The 18,428-nt window shown below is 42.1% G+C and overlaps 2 protein-coding genes across 2 annotated transcripts; one reads left to right on the top strand and one right to left on the bottom strand.

The window, feature by feature from the left end:
• Positions 1-8,821: 8,821 nt before the first annotated feature.
• On the bottom strand, positions 8,822-9,653 carry LOC135618397 (uncharacterized). The gene is made up of 2 exons (XM_065119282.1): positions 9,561-9,653; positions 8,822-9,456 (listed from the first exon to the last, which is right to left on the bottom strand). The coding sequence occupies exons 1-2, from the start codon at positions 9,645-9,647 to the stop codon at positions 9,028-9,030; spliced, it is 516 nt and encodes a 171-aa protein (XP_064975354.1). The 5' UTR covers positions 9,648-9,653; the 3' UTR covers positions 8,822-9,027.
• Positions 9,654-10,868: 1,215 nt separating this feature from the next.
• On the top strand, positions 10,869-12,500 carry LOC103993355 (RING-H2 finger protein ATL5). The gene is made up of 3 exons (XM_065119007.1): positions 10,869-10,984; positions 11,082-11,292; positions 11,730-12,500. Exon 3 carries the CDS (start codon positions 11,738-11,740, stop codon positions 12,260-12,262), a length of 525 nt encoding a protein of 174 aa, XP_064975079.1. The 5' UTR covers positions 10,869-10,984; positions 11,082-11,292; positions 11,730-11,737; the 3' UTR covers positions 12,263-12,500.
• Positions 12,501-18,428: the final 5,928 nt, after the last annotated feature.

Raw genomic sequence — 18,428 nt, 5'->3', positions numbered from 1 at the left:
ACCATTTGCATTACTCCAAATCCCGTAACGTGTTTCGCCCGTGAAGGTGACCGGATCTACCGACGGTTAATTACCGTTATGACCCCGTGAGGGTGGAGAAAAGGCGAGAAGAACGGAGGGCATTTCCGGAATGACGTATCGTGCCACGTGTTACTCGTTGATGGCATGGTGGCAAGACGTATCAGGTGATGTGTGGCCAATAATACACGGCGCAGGGCCAAGCGGGACCCACGCAAACAGTGTCACGCCATCATTGGTGGCGGTCGCTGCGTTTGACCTCGTCTTCGAGCGTGGCAATACTGCAAATTTGGGGAGGTATTTGGATGAGAGATGTATTTTACTTGAGCTGTGAGGGTTAATGCTTTTGTTGGATGATTAGCTCATTTGGGTCCCAGCAAGGTGTAATTAATAGCTAATTAACTCCAAACCACTTGTTTTGGCTGTGAACGTATCATTAATTTGGAAGGTTAGCATCACTAATTAGGTATAATCTATGCTTGCCTTTATTGGTTGTATGTCCCACCACCCAATTAATTAGAGAATGCAATCGATACATATCTAATAGTGCAATTGCTGACGACAGGAGCGAGAGTTATGTGCCCTCCTCCATGTTCATGACTTTCACCGACTTTCGTCGAGAGAGGGATGTGAAAATATAGATAACATCTAGATTAATTCGACTTGAGAACTTATCGTAAATATTTATGTTCATGACGAATGTATTATTATCGAAAAGAGTGCACTTTGGATTGTTTCAATTATGTTTGTTATCGTAAAGAGTGCCTTCGATCATGTTAGAGTAGAGGATAGAGAATTCTCTCGCTAAAGCATCTATTGAGCAGGTTGGCAAGATGATATTTTTACAACATAATACCCTCCTTTTAATATTAAAATAATAAAAAAATATATATCGGTATCGATCAACCCAACTCACCCCGAAAATTTAGATCAATAGTTATTCACTAAAATTACTCTACCCTTGTTAACTACTAGTTTGAGTGTCGAAGGGATCACGCCAGAAATTCTATTGAACCTTAGTCTTCGGTTACTCACGGAATACGCACTTGAGTTCACCTTAACTCCCGACCGTGCATTCAAGCCACTTTGTCGACCACATCAAACTGTTTATATATACGAACCCGAACTGAATCAGACTTATTCAAATATCATCTGTATTTTTTCCACATCACAAAATAAGCTTAATATTTCTTTTTATGCCTACATATAATATGAGCAGGAAAGCGATAGGAGCTGACAACATGCAAGAATGGGCATGTCAACCTGCATAATTGTTTTCCTCTACGGAGAAGTTATGATACATATATAATCATAGAGAATCCATCTCTATCCAAAACTAGATAACATATACAATACCTCATCCACCAAAAGTTGAACTGTGATGATACATACCATCATTTTCATAGGTTATAGCATGCATCAAGTGAAGAACGTAGGCCATGCGACCTTTGTGGCCGAATCATGTTCATCATTCCATATATTTACAGATCTTGCAGGCCTTGTTAATGGCCAACCAATCTTAATTCCACCCAAAGCTCCTTTACTTGGGTGCTTCCATGTCATTATCATGGAGTCGATCAAATACAAGTTCACTAGAGCTAGAAAAGCACGTTTCTCTTGCTACAAAGAAATGCCAACTTTCAACTTTTTCCGTACGATTTGATATGAAGCTTCGTCTAATTGAGAAGCACATCTTCCAAATTTGACTCAGACTTATTGGTTCTATATTCCGCAATCAGGCTTAATTTAGTCAATATGGTCGATAGAGACGTGAACGGAGAGGATTGGAATGATTCGGAAAAGATACGTTGTTAGATAAATCCAAAGTTTAATTGTTGAAGACTGATTTCTCGTAGTATAATTTAGTTGAAGGGCTCCTTTTAGTGAGCGATATGAGTAATATTCATCGTCCTATTTGTTCGAATCTATCGTGTGACCATAAATCATGACAATAAAATATTATCGAGATTAGAAATAATTTGAAAGATATTTTCTTAATCAAAATGATTAGGGCCTCAAACTATAGTGTCTAATGAACCACAACAAAAATATACTTGATGATGATCTTCACTTCGACGAGGAAGTGTGAGACATGATTCGTGCTATAGATTAGTTCTCGCTCATCAATATTCGAAGTTAAAATATTCACCCAAACATAGTTCGACAAGTGGCAACAATCAATATAAAATGAATATGGCTTCGATTAGAAAATGACATGAACCAAATATGAAGTATCAAATGAATACTCCATTATAAAAAATTAGCATACTATAGTAACTATGATCAGTTATTGTTTATTCAAAATTTTTATTTTTTATTTTAGGTCTTTAAACAAATCGATGACCAAATAATCGAGACCCTCTTAACTCGACTTTCGGCTTATTCAAAATTCTCATTTTTTTAGTTCTAAATCTTTACGTACATCGATGATCAAATATTCGAGACCTTAATTTTAATTAGAATTTTTTACGCATATGAGTTCAGACCACATCGGATCAGATTATTTCGGATTCACGACGAACTTAGACGTAACAAAGAAGTTGGCTTGCCTCTCGTTGTTCTTTCACGTACTCGATTCCTTTCGTGCGTTCAAGCAGCGGCATCGTGGTGGATGAGAGCACGCGCAGAGCAATATGGCCGAGGAAGATGACTCGGTGACTTTACCTATCTCCTACTTGAACGCTAGTCTAGTGGGGCACCATCACCTCAACCCGTGCATGATGAATCCGGCCATCTGAAAAGCTAATAAGCCAAGTGGGCTTCCACCGCATCCATCCCCACTCACATACCTAACAGTGACATATGATCTCAAAAGCAGCAGCGAAGGGAGGAAAGCACGTCGGATTCTTGGGAAGAAGACAAGGCATTAGAGGCCACGGAAAGGTCCAAGACTGCAGCGTCTGAACGTTCCAAGGACAGCACGGCCACATGAGCCGAGCACCACCGACGAAGGACGACGTGGATCTCACCTCACTTGCACCCTAAAGGCAGATGGGATGCTCTGCAGACGTAACTTTGTCGAAGCTCTCTGAAGAGGAATCCCAGAAAACCTGCTGCTGCCGGCGAGTAGTTTAAGCCGGTCTCTGTCGGCGTGCCATGTGAACCTAGTTATAACAACAAAGGTAAAGAGAGGGGACATGAATTCAGCATCGAAGGACGGGGATTGGGATTGGGACGATGGTCGATAATGACTGCGAACATCGCCTTAAGTTGAGCCGTGTTCGTGTGACATGAATTCAGCATTAAGGTTGTGGCAGATGTTGGTTGAGCCATAGATTTGGTTGTTGCCGACCTGTGGATTTTGCCATTGGAGTCATGTCACGACCTGTGGATTTTGCTTAGATTTGGTCCACACAGCGAAGGCAGTAACGTACAACGTTGTACGAGCATTTTTCATGGTGAAGGATCGAGAGAACGAACCCTAAGTGAGTGTTCATCTTATACAATTCAAGCATAAGGGAAATTATTAGATTTGGATAAACTTATTTTGTCCCTTTGAGGTCAACGTAAAAAGGTCGGATAAGAGATGACTAAAAATATATTAAAAAAAATATCTCTTGAATTATCCCTTAGCATTTTTCAACGCGAAGGATCGATAGAAATTATCCATTTCGGATGAACCCTAAGTGATTGTTCATCTTATACAATTCAAGCGTAAGGGAAATTATTGGATTTGGATAAACTTATTTTGTCGCTTTGAAGTCAACCTAAAAAGGTAGGATAAGAGATTGACTAAAAAAATATATAAAAAAATATCTCTTGAATTCATGGGAGATTAGATTCTTGATCTCACCCTAATTTTCACAACTTAAATCTCGATCTCTTAAATCCAAAAGGTTCATAATCTATCATCAGCAATGACTCTCCATGATAATGATCTTGATCTCCTAAATCTTGAAGGCTAAATGCTTTATGCTGTCGGTCATCAGTGAACCACTGAGATGAAATTTCAATTATATCTTAGTTTGATGTTGATGTGCCATAAAAATATGTCATCATGGAACCCTCATGATGTATGAAAGATATACCCCATGCGTCGAAGTCGAAGTCAAAAGTAGATTTGATCATGATTTCAAAATTGATGATTTTAATTTCGAAATTGACAGTTACAATTTTTTAAAATTAACTTTTTATTATTTTTAATTAAAATTTTAAAATAAAAAAAATATAAATTTCTTTTTAAATACTAAAAAATAGCTTAAATTTATGAGATCATCGGTTCGAATCAGAATTAGAATTATCGGTTTCGAAACCAATGATTTTAATTTTTTTATACTTAAGAATTGGAATCAAATAACACTGAGACTTTGTTAAGAGTGGATGGAAAAATACAAAATAAATGAGTCATTTCATAAACAGAGTCCTAAATCAACTTTTATCTTTCCTTACACTTTGCAACAAAATTGACTTCCGTTTGACTATCGCACTTGTCGCTATTACTAGAGTCGGTAGATTTCAAACGTGAATCGTAAGCTGGATTGTTTCTATTTACGAGTCCGAGTTGACCAAAATACTAAAGTTTACCGAATCAAGAAATGCAAAGAATAGCAAGAATCAACGAGCTAAGCCCATTCAGTCATCTCCTCCCTTGTTTTGGATGGGAACGATGGCATAATGCCTCTTCTGGTAACCTTTCTAAGGACATAATTAGCAGTCATATATATATATATATATATATATATATATATATATATATATATGTGTGTGTGTTAAGAAGTGATAAAATGAGAAAATGAAAAATGAAATTATAAAGGTAAAGAGAAAATCACATTCCAATTAATATCACATGAAATCTAAGATTTCTTCAACTAAGCAAAGAGATTTCCTTAACTGCACAAGGAAATCTCATCTATTATCAGAAGAAATCTCTCTATTATCATGCCTACGCAAGATCGAGCTTATGTCAAGGATACCGATCTTGAACCGATGCAACAAAAATAATTTACGAGCTAGAAGCTTCGTAAGTGAGTCTGCTAATTGATCAGCCGTATGGACATAAGAGACATGAAGTTGATGTCTTACAACTTGATCTCGCACGAAGTGAAAGTCGATGGTAATGTGTTTCATGTGTGAGTGGAACACTGGATTGACACATAAGTAGGTAGCTCCAACATTGTCACAATATATTATAGGAGTATAGATAGAGCTGACTTTGAGTTCCTTGAGGAGATTTGTGACCTAATTGAGTTCAACAGTAGCAGTAGCACGATATTCAACTTCAGTTATAGACCGGACCACTATCTTTTGCTTGTTAGAACTCCAACTAACTGGATTAGACATAAGAAAGATAACATATCCTGACGTGGAGGTTCTATCATCAAAGTTTCCCGCCCAATCAGCATCAGCAAAGGCATGGAGATGAAGTAGAGTGGTTTTGTGGAGAAATAAACCATGATTAAGGGCCCCTTTAAGATACCGTAAAATTCGTTTAACCGCAAACCAATGCACATCAAAAGGCTAGTGCATGTATTGAGATAATTTATTGATTACAAATGAGATATCTAGACGGGTGAGAGCCGAGTACTTGTTGGTATTGAGTTATGATTGGAATGTTGATTAAGAGGAGGGATGGTTTAGTTGAAGCTCATAGGTTCATAAGGCATCTTGGTCAAACCTTTGTTGACTCATCTCCTAGGCCGTTGAGAATATGGAATGTAACTTTTTCATCACTAAGGAAATGACCTATCAAGGCCAAGTTATTGATGATAATCAGCAATAGTACTTCTCTCTTGTTTTATCTTCATGAGACTGGATAGGAGACTAAGCATGCGAGTGCAAAAACGATTGGCTATGGTGGTTTGCAACTTACACCAAGTTTCGATAGTAATGTCACATGAAGAAATGAGTGGGGCGAGGGATTTAACAACCGAAGCTTGAATTGCTTGAAGGATGAGATGATCCTGGCATAACCATAGTTTATGGTTTGGATTTGGTACTAGATTGAGTGCGCCTGATATGTTGAGTATCAATGGTGGACAACGAAGAGAGCCATCGACATAGCCTAGAAGATCATAACCAAATAGGAGATTAGAGAATTGAGCATGCCAGAATGCGTAGTTGTCACTTTTGGATAATTTGAAGGGGATGAGGGTTGTTGCATTGATGGAAATAATGCTTGTATGTAGGAAAGTACTATGGTTCCTTGCGGGAATAATAACTGGAGCATCAGAGGTAGATAATGATGACATATGGAAGATATGTATCAATATGTGGGAGTAGGTAAAAGTTTGCAGCAACGACAATGATCAGGGAAGTAGAAGTGGTGGTGCAAATCAGTGTCACCTGAGGTAGATTGTTGGCAAATGAGGTCTTTGAAGGAGGAGATTAGCTTTGTGCAAGACAACTGTAGATCTTTGTGCAGCAGATCAACAATTAGGAATCTGGGCAGTGATGCAGCAGAGCAGGATGTAGTGGCTGCCCCGATCACTTATCAGAGTCAGCGGGAGAGAACCGCAAAGATTGTTCGGTAACAACAGAAAAAGATGGTAGGCCTGCACCCAGACAAGGTCTTCTCTAGGACTAAGACGTGACCCTGCAGGAGCATGTCCATAGGAAGATCAAAACGCAGCCACAGGATGCCATCGGAAGCAATGAGGATGATGTTGCTGGAGTCGAGGATAACGGTGGCGAAGGCATTGGTAGGCCCACGCCGGAAGCACTTTATTTCCACCCTCGTCCTTGAGGGAGAGGTGGTCGTCACTAATCAGTTGCAGCGTGGAAAGATAGCAAATTACTTGAATCTGGGCACTTTGTTTCCAAATGCTACTCATCGAGGACAACGATTGGTGAACCAGACGACGGCTTTAGGAGTTAGTGGGGTAGAATCCGAAGGTGAAGTCACCGGAGGGAGAGAGCCAGGAGCTGGTCGATGGTGCCCGGTGAGAGAGTTCTTGCGACCAGGTCCACAAAGAGGGTTGCTTGATGGTCCAGCGTGCGGAAGCAGAGTAGGTCTAGAGTAGAGGTTCAATGAAGGGGTGCTAGCGATGGTGGAAGGTGGGAGGTAAGAGGTGGGTGACTGTGGTGGCTTAAGTTCATACACGCAGCGGTGATCCACGCGGTGTTGTGCGTGGCGCGGCTGTACGTATACGCGAAGGAGAGCACGAGGGCATAGGCATCCCCTTCGTTCTCCTCGAGTCCACCAACTGATGGCAGATCAGCGAAGACTATCGCGATGAGAAAAATGAGGATTGGCCACGGAACCTCTTAGAATGTAACTGCAGCGACATTGGTCGCTGGCCGAAGACAAGGGCGAAGCTTTGCTTTTCTCACTGCTCTAATACTATAATAAAATGAGAGAATGAAGAATGAAATTATAAAAGTAAAGAGAAAAACACATTTCAATTACTATCACATGAAGTCTATTTATACATGGTGAAAGAGATGAAATCTTATCTACTATGCAGTTGAGGAAATTTTTTGTTATTAGAAGAAATCTCTCTATTATCAAGAAGGTCTAAGGGAATTTGCGTAAATTCGATAGAGCAATGAATTCTTTTAAAAGACTCATTTTTATTCATTACATTAAATGATGTACAAAACATCTTACATACACTAACCTTATGTTTCAACAAAGACAACAAAGACACACTGAATCCTTCTTAGCGTAAATTAAACAGTAATAAATCCTGCTTTTTGGTTCTTATTTGTTTCTTCCACATGTGAAGTTAAAAAGATTAACAAGACTTAAAAATAAAAGATTGTTTGTGGAGATTATGTAAGTATAAAAATCATAATATGTTACTATTATGTGAAAGAAATTTAATATTATAAATTAAAATTAAATAATAATAGATCAAATATATCAAAATTAAATCATAATCATTGTTCGATCCAAAAGTTATAACGACATCAATCTAAAAAGGAATTAGACTTATCTTCTCTTTTTATCTTTCATATGATTACTATGAGCAATAAATTAAAAATAATAAAAATATAATAAAAATATATATTCTCTCAATAACTTAATTAAAAAAATATATTATCTCTCAATAATTTAATTTTACGTATTAACCCTGGGTCATTAGAAGATTATATCTGTTTATATAAGAATAAAAAGTTTAAAATAAATAATTATGAGAGTTCATCATATTTGAAGTGAGGACTTCGGACTGAACAATTCGAAGAGTTTAACCGCAAAAGTTGTACAGAACGACTGCTCATGACATTTGAAGTCTTCGATGCAGTGTGTGTAATGGAGACATGCAGGTCTCTGTTGGTCATGTCATTCTTGATGGAGAATTGTGTGTTCAAAACTTGAGGTTCGGTGTTACAGAGAGGACGGTGTCCTGAAGTGAATCAATGCCCTCACAGTGACGTGATGATGTTCGACTAAGGTTGGCACCGACGCATTTATTTCCTTTGGCGGGTTGCCCTTTTATATTTCTCTGTGTCATTGCTCCTCAAATGTTATTGATGCATGCCAAATCGGTATTACGACACGTCTTATCAACGATTTAGGAATAGGATTTGAATTGAATGACCGAAGAATATAATGTATTTGTCTTGAATTCATGTAACGATGGGATTAAATTACTACGGAAAATTCCCACAGACAATTGCAGTGAGAGGTTTTCTTAGCTTCCAATGACTTAATCTAAGTTGGTAATTGAATCTTGCATTGATCGTAGTCGAGCTCAGTCAGTATAAAATCATTTATGAAAGTAAAAACCAATTATAAAAGGTTTTTTAGGTAAAATATCCTTAATTTTATACCCTGATATGTCTATGTAAAAACATCGACGACGGTGACTCGACGCCCGCTGGTGGTTCCGTTCCGAAGCCAAATCAAAGCACGTGAAGTTTTCGTAGGGTATGATCGAAAGACAGGAATAAGCAAAGTGGTTTGTGGAAACAAACCAACGAAAAGGAAACGTACTTTTTGCCGGTAGAAGCCTTCGCCGTTCCGATTAGATGCCAGAAAGCGTACTTTTGCTGAGAGGTGTGGCACCGGAAGACTCGCAAAAACAGAGCCCCCACAAAACCTAAACAGGGGAGATGGCGGCGCGCGGTTCATGTGACGATGTATATGGGTGCCGCCGGGGAGAGGGCCGTCGGACGGTCGCCGACTAGGTTGAGCTCCCTGAGTCTGAGATACGCCAGCCCCGCCGCCTCTGCGCCGAACTCTGCCGCCGTCAGTCGACCAGAGATCGGGCGGCAGGTGCGGCGCCCAACGCCGCCGCTCTCGGTCGTGTAGAGAGGCCCCGAGACGGCAGCCCTGCGGGTGTAGGGACGCCGCGCCGCGCGGCGCTGCTCGTAGGAGTCGGACCCGACCTTGGGGCGCGGCCGCCTCCAGAAGACGAGGGCGGATTTCCACCACCCGCGGCGGTGATTCTTGGACTTGACGTCGTCCTTGGAAATGAGCTTCTGGAGCTTGCAGTGCAGGCAGCCGAGCGGACGCTGGTCGCCGCGCTTCGAGTTTCGCCGCGCCTCCTCCAGCACCTACTCCGCAAGCAAAAAACATACGCATCAAAATCACAATAGAGAGAGAGAGAGAGAGAGAGAGAGAAAGATCGATGCAGCACTTACTGAAGAAAAGAGAATACCTGGAAGTAATCGATTTGGGGGTCGAATCCGTAGTCGCTGTAGTGGTTGGCCTCCGGCGTCAGACGAAAAATGGGAGATCTGTTCATCTTTTTGCTGCCTTGCAAGAAAGAAGCAAAAAAAGGAGGGCGGGGTTTCAAACTGTCTTTTAGGCGGTCGAATTACTGAAATACCCTTAAAACAGATCTTATTTTGCAAAACGACCATTGTCACCGGACATGACCGTTGCGGTTCGGGAATCGCGCTAGCACAGGATGGACGGTAACGATCGGAACAGCGTTCCTTACCGGGCCATGACAGTGGGACCCGGTTCTATCACTTGGACCGGGTTTGACTCCCAGGATTGTGGGCCGAGATAACCGGTCCGATCTTCACATACGAAAAATTATTAAATTATTTTATTCTTGTCTTCGTCGAACTCATTATTGACTCTACTAAGCACATGGATAAGTTCGACAAGAGTCGATAGGATCCGCAGAGTTGACAACCCTCTTGCTCTCTCATTTCTAGTGCAAGAGTTGTGAGCAAACGTAAAAAGAGCGGTGTAAGGCTAAGGTGACGATGTGATAGGTTTAACGAGAGCTAGAGATAAAATAATTATTTATATGAGAATTTTTTAAGTTAGAGTTCTCTATATAAAAATTATAAAGTTTTAAGTTTTTATAATAATTCACCTATATATATATATATATACAACATAAAAATATAATACGTATAAATGGGATTAAACCATATATATTAAATATATTTGAAATTTATGTCATCACAAGATTGAAAATATGAGAAAAAAAATTTTTCTTCCACCATCACAAGTTTTTCCCTTTTTTTTTCAGTGAAGCAAAAAATAGCAATTGATTCAATTAGATCACGTTTTGAAATAACTCACAAATAACTAAAAGATTGTCTTCTATCTATTTGTTATAATCATTGATGGGATGATATCTGTGGTTAGAAAATGACCGAAAAGATAATTTTCGTAATGTTTATTTTTCTTACATTGCTTTATTGACGGGGAGTTATAGTGAGGACCCCAATGATTAGCCAATAACTACGTGTCATGTAGCGCAGATGACAGCTAACCAAACTGAGGCCATTCCTCGTTATTATCTGCCTATATTGGCTGACACAGCGATTCTATCCATTGCCATGTCGACTAACAGAACACGTTTTTAGTGACCCAATCAACCAACGAGGGACTCCCACGTGACGATTACGTTACATTCTGTTTCCCTCTCGTTGTAGACGTGGTCAAACGCGAATCACCATTAGCGACGGCAGCCACCACCTTGTCGACCAACATAGCAAGAGCAGTTACCGGAGCCCATGCACAACTACTTCATGCATCTTCTTCTTCTTCTTCTTCCTCTTCCTCCTCCCTCCTTTACTTGTTCTGACCTTTCTCCGTGCTTTTCCTTTACGGTTGCAGGTGAATAACTCTTAACCCTACTACTTCATGGTTTTCTCTCTCTATATATAATGAATTTTCTTCGTGTTTTTTCTTTTTGGGGTGTGTGTAAACGCAGGGAATTTTGGCGACCTCGGAAGAGCAGGAAGGGACTCATGAGACGGGGCACCGAGATTGACATCTGCATGCTGCTGAATGAGAGATTAATGCCGGTCGGAAGAAGGTCTGCTTCATATCGACAATGGCGTGTTGCTCACCGTTGAGGCCCGCTTCCGCTGTGCCTCCGGTGGACATCCTCGGGGAAGCCGAAGTCGGCGCCTAACTTTGGGGTGACGAGTCCATCTTTCCGTGTTTCTTATCCGTCGCTTGCATTTCACCCCAAAGGCTGCATGTGTAGCCCACCATCACTTCTTGGATGTTAAATCAAGTCTCAGGATTTTTTCTTTATTCATTTGACTTAAAACATGTGAGAAAGAAAATTCATGATCGAGAAAAAAAAAAGGAGTGTGTAAAATATTGATATCATTTTTTTTTTGGCATAATATAATAGTTGACATTTAACTGATCAATATGAATGATTTTGATATTTGAATAGCATCTTCATATTTTTTATATTCTTATTAGTAAATTCTCATCTGTCCTTTTTTTTAATTTATTATTGAGATAGTTCGCCTAAAATAAGCCAAAAATATTATTATTTTGTTTATCTTATATTTTCCCATCTTTCTCAATTCTACGCCGCCCTCTCATCACTCTGTGTCTGCAGATCAACTCATGCGAAGCCAAAACCAGAGAGCGAGGAAGAACATGGCAGGTCTGAGCCAAGCAAGCCCAACCGGTTCTCCCACTACAGGCCCTCCCAAGTGGCTCGCTCATGGCCATGGCCGTGTCCTCTACCCCCTCTTCACCATCCTCAACATCGTCCTCATACTCCTCCTCTACTACTACCTCTGGCGGATATTCTGCAGAAGGTCTCAGCGGTTGAGTGACGCCGCCGCCGCCGCCGCTTCTTCCTCCACCGCCAGCTCTCCCACGCCCTCCCTGCGCAACGACAGGGTTAACCCTGACGTCCTCTCGTCGCTACCGGACTTCCTCTACTCCGCGTCGGGGGAGGAGAAGCAGGAGTGCGTAGTGTGCTTGTCGGAGTTCAAGGATGGCGACAAAGGGAGGCTGCTGCCGATATGCGGCCATAGGTTCCACGCCGACTGCATCGACATGTGGTTTCGGTCACAGGCCACCTGCCCCATCTGCCGATCGGCCGTGGGAAGCAAAGCTCAGGGATCAGATGAGGCAGCATGATCGATCCCATGTTCTTGTTCTTGAAACGAGTTGGTGATTGCTCTTCTAGCTTAGATCTATCACGATGTCCTTCGGACTGTCATCTTTGATTCTTACACGCAATCTTCACCGGATTACCTTCCAACTCCACTCATTTCTTGATCTTGCAACTCAAATCCCTGTGTCAGAGATCTACTCGGTACGATTGAGAGCTTTTATTTCTCTAAATGAATCGACAAATTGAGATTGCGGCTACAAAGGAGCGATGGTTTATTTCTGTTTCTTTTAGTTGTAACAGATTGTGCTGAAGAGATAAGAACCGTACAGTCTACTAAATAAGAAGCGCATTCATGTAGACTGTGAGATTCCTCCGCCCTATTGGCCACCGCCTTGGCTCCACTACACCCCTTCCCTCCCCTCCGCCCCGATGCGCCCCCACCTCACACCTCTCCGCCTCGCCCTCAACTTCATCCGCCTGCATGCCGCCTTTGCCACCCGACCCAACCCCCTTCCTCTCGCCCGCCCTTGCCACCTGACTCGTCCTCGTTCCTCCGAATGAAGGAGTTCGGCTCCTTCCTTTCCTCCGGAAAGAATTCCTTTATCAACGCCTTCCTTTCCAACGGAGGCTTCACGCCTTCGAGAACGGAGGTGGAGGAGGGCGACGGAGGGGGTAGGGGCAAGGAAGAGAACGCCACACCTCTTAGGGTTCGAGTCGGGTGGCGAGGGTGTGGAGGCGATGGCCCGACGAAGAGGATCGAGTTGGGTGGCGAGGGCGGCATGGAGGCAGAGGGGGGTCATGGCCGAGGGTGGAGAGGGAAGACATCAACGGAGAAATTCCTTCAAATGAAGGGAACCGACGGAAGTCCTTCCTTTGGAGGACCAGGGTCGAGTCGGATGCTGAGGGCGGTGTGGAGGAGAAGGCCGTCGAGGGTGGGTGGACAGTGGCGCCGACCACGGTAGGACAGAGGCCAATAAATAAATTATATATATATATATATGTATACATATATATGCATATATGTATATATATATATACATATATATGCATATATGTATATATATATATATTCATATATATATATATATATATATATATATATATTCATATATATATATATATATATATATATATATATATATATATATATATATATATATATATATATATATATATATATATATATATATATATATATATATATATATATACGCACACACACAATAAGTGTTCCGACCTCAGCACATCTCCCTTCATCACCAAACAAATCATTACTGGAGGATGAACTTTCTTTGCTGCTAGCGTGGGTGTCATAAATGTTCCGACCTCAGCACATCTCCCTTCATCACCAAACAAATCATTACTGGAGGATGAACATTCTTTGCTGCTGGCGTGGGTGTCTGACCTATATTTTCTACCGGTTGACTTTGTGAATTAGCCTCCTTTCGATCAACACGCAAGTTGGTTGTCATCTGGATTGATTTATATTTTATATGACTTGACTTCTAATTAATCACTCTTAAAGTTTATGCAGGGGGAGGGGACTTCTTCTGTACTACAATTAATCGGTTCCTCCTCCTCGCTCGAACCACCTGTTTCACATCCCATCGACATTCCATCTCCATCTCGACGAAGGGAAATCGTATGGCCAGAGATGTGGGCACGGGAGCCGTGGTGGTAATACTGTGCCTCGCTGCGGTCATGCTCTCTTTTTCCATCCTTGCCTTTTTGGTGGATTGTTGGACTCGGAAGCGAAGAAACCAGCGATCGAACACCAATCTCCACCACCTTTCCACTCCATGACAGGCTTCCAATACGGTAGGAAGTCCCCTCGGCGGATGCAGTCATCGACCGCCGTCATTACCGCACCCATCGGATGTCACATGCAACAGTGCACTGTGCACGATGGAGTCCTCAAAGAAGGAGATTTCTCGTTTGTTGCAATTCGATCTCAACAAGTAAATTTCTCGTTTGTCTCTTTCCTCTTTTACTGTCACGTAACGCAGAGTCGATAGTCGTGTCGCCGGTTATCCTTTTGCTTGCTAATTAATCCTTCACCTCTAATGAAAAGATAACTCTAATCCCTCGAGGCGGCTTTGCGTTGCCTCCGGTCGCGGGCTCGACCCGGAACCGTTGCTCTCCTCCCTGCCGTCTTGCACCTATTCTGCCGCCGCCAAGGGCGAGCAGCGAGTTGCGCTCTGTGCATAACGAAGTTGCAAGACAGAGACGAAGTGCGACACCTCGCCAGGTGTTTCGTGTGGTTGAGCTCTCACACTAGTTGTCCCATCTACCGAGCCAGTTAGAAAATAAATAGATAAACAAGTTGTAGAAGAAATTGATTGTTATTAACCTATCCCCCTTCCTTTTATACAGGTTAGAAGGGAGAATTTTCCTCAATAGGTTAGAGGATTTCCCTCAATAGAGTAGAGAGATTTCCTCAAACAGTTAGGGAAATCTCATCTACTATCATGCCCCCGCAAGATGGTGCTCCTATCAAGGAGGCCAATTTTGGACTGATGTAATGCAAAAAGTTTACGAGCTAGAGGCTTTGTGAATGAGTCGGCCAATTGATCAGCCGTATAAACATGAGAAACACGAAGTTGACGATGGACAACTTGATCGCGTACAAAGTGGAAGTCGATAGCAATATGTTTCATGCGGAAGTGAAATACCGGATTAGCGCACAGATAGGTAGCTCCAATATTATCACAATATATTGTAGGGGTGGAATCGATGTTGAGTTCCTGGAGTAGATTCGTGATCCAATTGAGTTCTGTAGTGGTAGCGGCAATGGCACGGTATTCAGCTTCAGTTGTAGACCGGGTGACTGTCTTTTGCTTCTTAGAACTCCAACTGATTGGATGAGCACCAAGGAAGATAATATACCCCGATGTGGATGTTCTATCATCATGGTTACCTGCCCAATCAGCATCGGTAAAGGCATGAAGATGAAGTGGAGAGTGTTTACGAAAAAAGAGTCCATGATTTAGAGTCCCTTTAAGATATCGCAGAAGTCTCTTAACCGCAGACCAGTGTAGAGTAGATGGTTGCTGCATAAACTATGATAATTTGTTGACATCAAATGAGATGTCTGGATGCGTGAGAGCTAAGTATTGTAAGGAGCCAACAACTTGGCGGTATTGAGTGGGTTCTGTAGCAGGACTTCCATCCGATAATTTAAGAGAACCACTAGTAGAGATGGGGGTTGTAACTGCATTTGCATCCTGCATATTTGTCTTTAATAACAAATCTTGAATGTACTTGCGTTGTGATAAAAGGAGACCGGAAGATGTGAAGGTAGCTTCGACGCCCAGAAAGTAGCTCAAGGGTCCGAGATCCTTAAGCGAGAATCGAGCTGCCAACTGTTTGATGAACGCTTGGATTCTGATGGGATTGTTGCCTATGACAATAATATCATCCACATATACCAGAATATACATTGTGTTTCCATGATAATGTCGCAGAAACAATGAAGTGTCAGATTTGGAGTTAAGAAAGCCGATATAAGTAAAAAATGAGCTAAGTTCAGTGTACCAAGCTCTTGGAGCCTGACGAAGTCCATAAATTGCTTTCCGAAGTTTGCAAACAAGCTGTGGATACTGAGGATGAGTAAAACTAGGAGGTTGTTGCATAAAAACAACTTCAGTTAGAGATCCCTGTAGAAATGCATTATTAACATCCAATTGTCGTAATTGCCAGCCTTTAGTGGTAGCCAGACTCAAGATAAGTCGGATTGTAGTGGGTTTAACAACAGGACTAAACGTCTCGGTGAAATCAACTCCAGGTCGTTGATAAAACCCTTTGGCGACCAAGCGTGCCTTATATCGGGCAACAGAGCCATCTGGGTTCCGCTTAATTCTAAAGACCCACTTACACCCGATGATGTTTTGTGAAGGATGGAAAGGAATAAGATCCCACGTTGAATTATGGAGGAGGGCATTATATTCCTCACTCATGGCAGTACGCTAATGCGAAGATTTTTGGGCTTGAGTGAAGGTGGTGGGTTCAACGTTGGGGGATGAGGAATTCATGATAGCTTGTAGGTTAAGTACCTGACGAGGTTTAAAAATATCATTCTTAGAGCGAGTGGTCATAGGATGATTGGAGACTACAGGATTGAGAGGTGATGTTGGGTGAGGATCTGTGGCACAAGTCGGGTCAAGTGGAGACATGTTAGGGGCACTTGGGCGAGAAGGAGGTAAAGAGGATGGTTGTGTTTCGGAACATATTGACCCATCAATTGGGGAAGAGTTGAGTGGAGTAGGAACAGAGGAAACGGGCAAGTGTTGAACTGGAGTGATATAGTACGGATCAGGAGGGGAGGAAGTAGACAAAGGCATGGGAGGCTCGTCCGATTGGTCCGAAGGTATACTCCAGTAAGATAGTGAAGTGGTCCGTATGGCAGGATATGGAAGGGTTTGGAAAGGAAAGTTAGATTCAACAAAGACAACGTGACGTGATATGAATATTTTGTGAGTGTGGAGATTATAGCAGCGGAAAGCATTATGTTCAAGTGAGTAACCAATAAAGACGCAAGGAGTAGATTGGGATGTTAACTTATGAGAGGCATAGGGATGTAACCAAGGATAACATAAACAACCGAACACTCGGAGTTTACGAAGGTTAGGGGGTTTGTGAAATAGTGTGTCAAATGGGGACTGGTATTGTAGGACTAGTGTAGGCATTCGATTAATAAGGTAGACAGCAGTTTGAAAGGCTGTTGTCCAAAAAGTTGAAGGCATGGAAGCCTGATGTAGAAGTGTGAGTCCAGTTTCTACTATATGTCGATGTTTGCGTTCGGCAGAACCAACTAGTTGAGGAGTATGTGGAGGAGACTTGAGGTGTTGAATGTCACAGGCTAAGAGATGGGATGAGTAGGACCCCAAACATCAGTATATATAATTTCAAAAGGTTTAGAGGAGAAAATGGAAAATGAGCCAAAAGGCTACCGATGACTCTTATTACTAAGACATGCATCACAATGCATCATAGAATTAGTGGACTTAAAAAGAGGAAGAGAGTGACGAGAAAATAATTTCTGCTGAATAAAGGACGAGGGATGACCAAGCCGACGATGCCACACATCAACTGGAGCCGCAACAGAAGAATGAACAGTGGGCTGGGTTATTCGAGAGGCTGACAGCCATTCGTAGATGTTGTCTTTATTCGGGCCTTGGACAAATGATGCCCCCGTGCTCAAGTCCTTAACAAGAAATGAATCAGGAAAGAATTCAATGGAAGTATTGTTATGTTTGCAAAATTGAGAAATAAAAATGAGATTGTGTCTAATATGAGGGGCGCATAAAACATCATCGAGGGTAAATGTAGTAGAGTCAGAATTAAGCGTTGTGGAACCAGTATGAGTTATAGGAAGTCCTTTACCATCACCGATGATGATATCTTCATCGTCGCCATAGGGATTGTGAAGAGACAAATTCTGAAGATCAGCGGTGATGTGATGAGAGGCACCAGAGTCGACAATCCAGTTGGACTGGCTAGGTGTCGAAGTAGTCAGGAGATTTGCCTAAGGCCAGTGTGACGGAGCAGGGAGGCGGGGACGAGACCGGCAAACTTTAGCGGAGTGGCCGACTTTGTCACACAGTTGGCAAACGTCCCGTCTTTGATGGCTCGGTAGGGCAGGATGCCAAGACGGATGATGGCTGGAGTTGCCACTTTGCGAGAAGTGATGACTAGGAGGATAGGAGGGGTGTTGCATGGAACTCACAGAATCAAGAGGCGCATTAGCCAAACCTTGGGTGATGTTTGGCGAGTACCGAGTGCTCTTTCGTTTAGACTTGTGACTGACTTGAGCTGTGACAGTTGATCCAGGCAGTTTGTCCACACACTTCAAGTACATCTCATAGTCAGTCAGCTTATCATAGAGATCTTCAAAAGAGACTGGCGAGTCGGGTGCCCAAATTGTAGCAGCCAATTCCTTGTAGTCGGTGTCGAGACCATTGAGGGTATGAATGACAACCTCTTCGTCACATAGGGAATGACCTATCAAAGCCAAGTCATCGATGATAACCTTGATATGTTGTAGATAATCAGAGATAGTACTTCCCTCTTGTTTTGTCACCAAAAGCTTGGATAGAAGACTGAGCTTGCGAGTACGCGAATGATTTGCCAAGGTGGTTTGCAGTTTAGACCATGCATCGGCAGCTGTCACACATGAAGATATCAAGGGAG

Source organism: Musa acuminata, chromosome BXJ2-8 (genome assembly GCF_036884655.1).
Source record: "Musa acuminata AAA Group cultivar baxijiao chromosome BXJ2-8, Cavendish_Baxijiao_AAA, whole genome shotgun sequence".
NCBI classification, from domain to species: domain Eukaryota; kingdom Viridiplantae; phylum Streptophyta; class Magnoliopsida; order Zingiberales; family Musaceae; genus Musa; species Musa acuminata.
Note: the sequence above shows the minus strand (reverse complement) of the source record. Positions and strands in the feature narration are given on the sequence as shown.

Excerpts from the sequence above, each read along its gene's own strand:
- LOC135618397 (XM_065119282.1), bottom strand. The coding sequence starts at position 9,647 with ATGAACAGATCTCCCATTTTTCGTCTGACGCCGGAGGCCAACCACTAC. Across the intron at positions 9,457-9,560 it reads CCCAAATCGATTACTTCCAG|GTGCTGGAGGAGGCGCGGCG; the intron begins GTATTCTCTTTT and ends CTTGCGGAGTAG.
- LOC103993355 (XM_065119007.1), top strand. The coding sequence starts at position 11,738 with ATGCGAAGCCAAAACCAGAGAGCGAGGAAGAACATGGCAGGTCTGAGC.